At 43.0% G+C, this 7,826-nt stretch overlaps 1 protein-coding gene across 2 annotated transcripts in view; it reads left to right on the top strand.

Moving 5' to 3' along the window:
• The first annotated feature begins 9 nt into the window (after positions 1–9).
• Positions 10–7,826, top strand: part of VPS53 (VPS53 subunit of GARP complex) — a 135,289-nt gene continuing 127,472 nt past the window's right edge. For both annotated transcript variants that reach the window (XM_081029788.1, XM_081029787.1), the window contains exons 1-2: positions 10–243; positions 2,240–2,320. In XM_081029788.1, the coding sequence (XP_080885914.1) occupies positions 157–243; positions 2,240–2,320 (168 nt within the window). In that variant the 5' untranslated portion in view covers positions 10–156. The remainder of the gene's footprint in view (positions 244–2,239; positions 2,321–7,826) is intronic.

The raw sequence follows: 7,826 nt of genomic DNA, 5'->3' as shown, positions 1-7,826 counted from the left end.
GAAGTGCCTGGCTTGCCGGAAGTGCCGGGCTAGCCGACAGAGCCGAGGCTCGCCGGCCTGAGTGCTGCCGGGGCGGGTTGCGGTCCTGTGGCTTGAGTGACTGCAGGAGGTCCGAGTCGGGGTTGAGGTGGGCCTCGGGAGGAGCCGGGCGGCGGGATGATGGAGGAGGAGGACCTGGAGTTCGTGGAGGAGCTGGAAGCCGTGCTGCAGCTGACGCCCGACGTGCAGCTCGCCATCGAGCAGGTGAGCGTTCCGCCCCCTGACGGGAGCCGAGTGCGGAGCGTCGGGCAGGGCACACGGGGGTGGGACGCGGAGGCGGCAGTCTTTGGACGGAGAGGTGGGAGCCAGGCCCTGAAGCAAAAGGAAGGTTGGAGGGGAGGTGGTGGTGGGCAGAGGTTCCTGAGCCGAGGGGAGGGAGAGAGCCCTTTCGAGGCCTTGATTGTCCTCGGAGGGTGGGCCGTCCTGGTGTGTTTAGGCAAAGGAGCTACGCTCCTTGAAAGGAAGAACCTAGAAGAAGTTGGCTTCGTGGGTAGCACCCTCAGATTTGGGGGATTGTACAGCTGTGGTTCATTCATTTGCCAGGCCGGTGTGCCGCTGCTCCCTTGTGAGTGACGCGGCATTGAGGGGACGGGGTCACTGTAATTTCTGCAGCGTTTGCAGAGCAGAGGAGAGACGGTTGAAAAAGGCTCCTTTTGCCATAAGTGCAAACCCTGCTGTTGACTAGTCGGGGTTAGGGTGAAGAATATTCCTAGGAGGTCTTCCTTCCCTAGTCTCTTTTCAAGTTTATTGAGTTTTTTTAAGAGTCATGATATTAGAAATAGTGATTTAGGCCCTTGAAGAAGGTATTGCTCCTGATAAAGGGAGATCGCCCTCGAAAGACTTGGCATAGGGGGCGTGCTGTAAGAAAAGGAGGGTAATGCCCCATTTAACAGCCACTGGGAAGTTTTCCGAAGTAAAACATTACTACTACTATTAGTAGGATGTGTGTAATAATATGCTAAGAGTTAACATTTGTTGGACATTAACACTTACTATGGGTCTGCCACTGTACTGAGTCATTTGTTTGTATTGTCCCATTTCTAGATTGTTGGAAGTGCATTTTTCTAGGAGTGGTTGAATTATCCATACAAAGCACATTTGGCCCATCCTGAGGATGCCAAGCCATTGGGCAAGGTGTTGAATTGGTCTAAGGCCACACTGCTCCCCACCCACTTCTATCTGCCAGACAGAGACATGCATTTCATTTGCTTTTTGGACCAGGTGGACTCTAATGGAAGAAACAAATATCATTTGCAGTCAATTATTGTTTGACAAGGATTTTAGAAAAGTACCTTTTTGCTATTAGTAAGATTGAGTTCTAGCACAGGTTCCTCTAATAAGCAGACGTCAGGGAAGAATTTGCTTCCCAAAATAACGATCTTGAATTGGAGAAATCCACTACCCAGGGGATCACATGACTGCTTTTACAATCCACCTTGTTACACGTTCAAATTGCAACTTGTGAAGGGAGTTAGCTCTACTTCTCAGAAGGTAGCCCTATTTCTCAAAAGGGAGGGCCAGTTCCTGAATGCCTGCTCTTTATTTCCTGACACCATCTGAAGCATAAAAATTGCCTCAATGCAGTGAATTACAGTAGTGCCTCGGTTTTCGAACATCTCCGTTGAAGAACATTTCGGTTTACAAACGCCGTAAACCTGGAAGTAAATGCTTCAGTTTTCCAACATGCCTCGGAAGTCGAACATGTCACGCAGCTTCCACTGAGTGCAAGATCCTGAGGTCTAGCTGTCCACCATTTTTGAACATTTCAGAACTCGGTCTTCTGGAACGGATTACATTCGAAAACCGAGGTACCACGGTATATTGCTGAGACTTCATTGGGACATAGTGCATGTCTGTTATCAGGACTTCCTTAACACAACATGCCCTCAGCTGGTTTAATCCGATATGCACAATGCCCACTTATTTTTCCTCGTCCTTGGGATTTCATTGATATCTGTGGAAGTTTTCATGGTTGCACATTCTGGTAGTTGCACCAAGATGTTGAAATTACAGATGTTGGTGAAAATTAAAGATATACTTTAGCAGATATTTTATTGAGCATCTGTTGTGTGTTAAGCCTTATAAAATGAAAAAATATATGGTTTTTGCCTTCAAAGAATTGACAGTGGAGAGAAAAGAAGTAATACATAAAACAAGACCGAAAGGTGACTGTTATTTGTCATCCCCTATCTTTGTCTAGGTATTTCCAAGCCAGGATCCTCTAGATAGAGCCGATTTCAATGCTGTGGAGTATATCAATACCCTGTTCCCAACAGAGCAAGTAAGTATAGCGTTTCCTTCGTTTCAGTGGCTTCTCACTCATCCTTAGTGTTACGATTGGTGTGTTTTACTACATAATCTAAGGGGCCTTTATAAACAAAGAGAGTTACATTCAAATCAAACTCCATTGTAAACAATTGGGGTGGGGCGGGGTCAGCTAATACCAAATACTGTTGTTGTGTTAGGGTGGAATTCTTTGTATAGCGAGCATAATATTAGAAACTGTACCTTTAGGTTGTAAGAGTCCCCCCAAATTTTCTGTACTAACTTGGGAAGTGGAAAGGATCTTTAAAATGTAATAGAGAAAAATAAGAGTGAGGTGGGCAGAATAAGCCTAGAGTCATAAAGCTACTTTCACTCCTATTTCAAGATGTAAATATTCAGGTTTTTTGCTTTATTTTGTTTTGACGGGTGATTTGCCTAAACGTGTGGGTTTTTCTTACAGAATTGTTTTTTTGGGTGTTTAGGTGAGAAGTGGACCTGAATTAGGTCAGCTCAAGTTCTGCTTGGTTTTTCATGCATTAACTCAGCACGTAGTTAGTGGGCACCTGTCAGGTGTTGTCAGTTACTGTGCTAGGCCCTGGGGATTCAAGGATGAATAAGACCCAGTCCACGCCCTTAATGTGTACGTGACAAGTGGGAGAGTCATTGGTGAATGCTGTGAGAGACATAGGCAACGGTTCCGTGAGAAACCAAAGAACAGTTCTTCCTAGGAAAATCAAAACCTCAGGGAGGAGACAAGCCCTTCTTCCAAGACTTAAAGGATTTGTTCATTCATTTAGTGAAACTCAGCCAATCACTTAGGTGTCTGTTAAGTACCAGACACCATTTTAGAAACTGGGGAGAAATGGTGAACATGACAAGCAAGTTCCTGGTCTCGTGGAATCTAGTGTGGGGAAGAAGAATAATCAGATGAACAAATAAATAAACAAGAAACGATCAACTATGGTTGATGCTGTGCTAAAAAACAGGTGCTGGGATACAGCATGACAGCCTTCGGGGTGGGGGGCTCCTTTAGATGGGTGTTCAGGGCAGGTCTCTCTGAGGTCCTTAACCGTTCCACTGAGACCTGAGACCTACGAAGGAGCCAGGCTTGTGGCAATCTGGCAGAATACTATTCTAGGCAGAGTGAACCACTAGGTAAATCTCACAGGATGATGGGAAAGAAGGTCATTCTAAACACAGGGCAAAGGCCGAGTTTGCAGAGGGAGCAGAGCCTCATAGGAGACAAGGCTGAGGGTAGGCAGAGCAAGGATCCCGAAGGAACAGTGTTCTCTAGGCTTGGAGACCACATGCCTCTCAGTAAAATAGTTCCCACACAACTGATTTTCACTGGGCTGAATATTAAGCCTGTATCTGCCCCCCCCCCCAAATATTACGTACATATCCTAGCACCAATCTAAAATACGTTAGGTCTTAGTAGTGTTTGCTATGTATATAAAGAATAAAAATAGAGGCTTTAATCTTTTCGTCTCACACCCTAATGGATATTATTGCAAACCCCTTTGGGGTGCACACACCCTATTCTGGATACTGGTACAGTGGTACCTCGGTTTTCAAACATCTCTAGTGATGAACATTTCGGTTTACGAACGCCGTAAGTTTTATGGATCTATGGTATCATTAGATAGTAAAATTCATGCTAAATTTGCAGTTTTAGGGGTTGATTTTTAAAGGTCTGGAATGGATTAATCCAGTTTGTATTTCTTTATGGGGAAACTGTGCCTCGGTTTTCGAACATTTCAGAATTCGAACGGTCTTCCGGAACGGATTCGTTACAACCGAGGTACCACTGTACTTTAGGCAATGGGTGTTCATTGAAGGACTCTTGACAGGATAATGATGGGATCAGATTCACTTTTTCTTTTTTTCTAGATTTTTTTTTTTTTTTAATTGGGGAAGGGGAACAGGACTTTATTGGGGAACAGTGTGTACTTCCAGGACTTTTTTCCAAGTCCAGTTGTTGTCCTTTCAATCTTAGTTGTGGAGGGCGCAGCTCAGCTCCAGGTCCAGTTGCCATTGTTAGTTGCAGGGGGTGCTGCCCACCATCCCTTGCGGGAGTCAAGGAGTTGAACTGGCAGCCTTGTGGTTGAGAGCCCACTGGCCCATGTGGGAATCAAACCGGCAGCCTTCGGAGTTAGGAGCATGGAGCTCTAACCGCCTGAGCCACCGGGCCGGCCCCCAGATTCACTTTTTAAAAATGTCATTCAATAGCAATATGGAGGATGCCCTGGGGAGAGGCAGAACTGGAGGCAGGAAGACCAGTTAGCAGACCGCTCTGATAGATCACGTAAGAGGGATGATGGGAGCCTGAGAAGAGGCTGGGATGGAGAGACAAGTCACAGAATGTGGTGGTTCAAGGGATGTAGAATCTGAAATTCACTCAGTTACTTATCAAAACACCTCCTCTGCCTAGGCCTGTAAGAACTTTGGAGCTAGAGAGGTGAGCAAGGCAGATACACTTCTTAGCAACATAGAGTTTCCAGTCTCCCTTAATAGATAATAATGACCACATCGACAGATTATAAGTCCATTATTATGGTTTTACAGTGGGTTCGTTTGTAAAATTATTAATCACTTTGTGACTTGCTCGCAGAGAGTTCTAACTCCTGGTAGGTAGTTATATAGTTATAATGAGAGTTTACATTTATTGGATGCTTACTGCGCACCAGGCACCATTCTAAACACTTAACAGTGATAAATTCTCCACTTGAACATGCTTGTTTTATGGTGAAAATAAGGAGGCCCAGAGAAATAACGAGCGCTCAGCTTAAAGGCGATAGCCTTGCCATGAAGGAAGCATGCTAAGTACTGTGAAAGCAGTGCATACAGGCCCTTCCTCGGAGAGATCCCAGGAGGCGTCCATCGGGCAAGAACATTTAAGCCATGAAATTATAAGCTAAATGAAGGATTTTCAACTTCGATTTCTATCCTGGCAGACTGAGTGGGTGTTGGCACCTTTACCCTATGTTGGGAATAAGGAAGAGGAGCTTTCAGTGCTAAGTAGGCTAGGAGGAGGTTATAAAGATGAGCTCCGTTTTGGACATCCTTGGGCCATCTGGATGGAAATAGGTAATTGGATAGAATTTGAATCTGAGGCTCATAATCCCCATAATTGTTACTATCTTGGCATGAATCCTCCTAAACTTTTTCTAATGGACATGTTAATTTTTTTTTAAATAAAGTTGGAAAAAAATAGCACCATACTGTGTGATTGTCTTTTTTGAGATTTCACAGATAGCCTTTAGAGCTCATCATTTTTTTATGAAAGAGGAATTCTGGGAATTAGCTGGACATAGAAATTTGGGGACAACTGACATAAAGCTAGTTTTAGCCGTGAAAACATTTCATTTACCTCACCCTATCAAGATTGCTGACCCATCAAAACAAAAGTAAGTGTTAGATTTGAAAATTATATAGGAAACCACCAGGTTCTCACTGCTTCCTGATTATGTTTTTGTATGTATTTGTTTTTAAACTACTTGAACGTAACACAAGACGTTTGTTGTTCCACAGATTCAGTTATATGTCTTGTCTCATTTTGCCCCCATGTATATGATAATGTGTAGTGAAGTTTCTTAGGTAACTCAGAAAGTTTATGACCCAGGGTTACCTTTATTTTCCCGACCCCAGATTTACACTTAGCAGTTCATCTTCCAACCCAGATTCCCATGGACTGTGATGAAAATGTAATAGAAAGTAGTGGCATGATTTATAATTTATTTCAACTATTGTTAGATCTTGGGCAAAACCCATCTATATACCTCATGAACCTCTAGTAAATACTTGTGAATTACGAGTTTAGAATATTTAAAGTAGATGTCAGTATGTCAAGAATAAATTTAGTGTCACTCTGAGGCGGAGGGTGTGTGTGTGTGTGTTTCTATTGAGTGGCAATTCCTGCATGTCTGTGATTTCCTGGAGGCAGGAGTGTGGACTGGAACGGATCCCAGATGTTTCTAACTTCCCACGTCCAGGTGGGAGGCCTCCAGATTCTGTATTTAACAGGGTTCCCTGGGTGGTTCTGAAGAGTACCCAGGTTAGTAGGCTGGTAGACAACTGAAGAAAATAATTTGTCATGTTTTCATTAGAGGTTTGATTAGGGGAAACTCGATGAAATTTTATAAAAAGTTAACATAAATAAGAACTTTGAAATAAAGTCATATGCAGCTGCTTATAAAGGATTTTTAATGACCCCCCCCCCAATCTCTGCATCTGTGTTGTTACTTGAAAAAAAAATAACATGCCAAGTTGTGTATCATCCCAGTTTAATTTTTGGTTTTAAAGCCATATATTTGCATTGAAGGAACAGTAGAGGCACTATACCAAAATGCTAATGGTGATTATACTCTGCTGGGGATGAAGGTGATTTTATGGATTTTCTGTCATCAGCAAGAATTGCCATTAGAAGCAGGAAACACTTTTCAATACTGAAGACATTTTTAAATGATAAAATTAACACTGTCTGACCACATGACAACTAAACTAGACGAGTGATTCTCAAAGAGGAGATGTATCAGCTCCACCCAGGGTAGCCAATCTGGATTCCTCTGGGGCGTTTTCCTAACTCCCAGAGAGGCCTCTACCCCAGCGAGAATTACTGCCATCGAGAGGCACTGAACTGATAGCAGGGAATGTGTCACATCCCTCAGGTGTGGGGTGCAGAAAACTAGGTCAAGAACCATTGTGTTAGAGGTTTCCCAACTCCTAATAGATCCGCAGTAAATGTTAATGTCTTTTCCCTTTTGCATCTCCAATAGAAAATCTGGAAGATAAAGGGAAAGTGGTCACCCATGGGTCCATCTAACATGCAATCGAGCGTTAGAATTTTAGGGTATTTCTTTCTGCTGTTTTAATAGCTACATTCATGGGATACTTTGATATTTTTAAGTGTTTTCCCTCTTGTTAGCATGTTATCATAAATCATCTTTTGTTGTTTCACAGCCTCCCTGCTCGGTGTCTTTTTTGGTGTCATAAAAGTTCATCGAATAAATATGGCCTGATATGTTTAACTTTTCTGTTGGTGGCCATTTAGGTCCTCAGGTTTTTGCTCTTTTAAATGCAGTTGGACATCTGATGGCATAATGTATTTTGAATTATTCTCCTTAGAACAGTTGTTATGGCTTAAGCAAGACCTCCATGTCTAAGGAGTATTAAATTTAAGCAATGGTTACTGTACTACAAAAAGCAATATTTACTGATGTGAAACGACCTCCAAGTCATATTGTTAAGTGAAAAATCCATGGCACAGGCAATGTGCATTATATAAAGAAAGGGATATAAGTTATGGATGTGCTTTAAATACATAGACTACCTCCAAGAATGTGGAAAAGAAATTGGCCCAGAGCCGTGGCCTGTGGGCAGTAGAACTGGGAGGTGTAGGGCAGGGCAGAGAAGGGAAAGCAGCACTTTTCACTATTTACCCTCTTCTATCCTTTGAATTGGTGGTCATGCACATATTTTGCTAGTTTGAAATAGATTATACAGTTCTTACATTTTGACATAAC

This window comes from Rhinolophus hipposideros (assembly GCF_964194185.1).
Source record: "Rhinolophus hipposideros genome assembly, chromosome: 20".
Classification (NCBI taxonomy): Eukaryota; Metazoa; Chordata; class Mammalia; order Chiroptera; family Rhinolophidae; genus Rhinolophus; species Rhinolophus hipposideros.
This window is presented reverse-complemented; position numbering and strand designations above follow the sequence as displayed.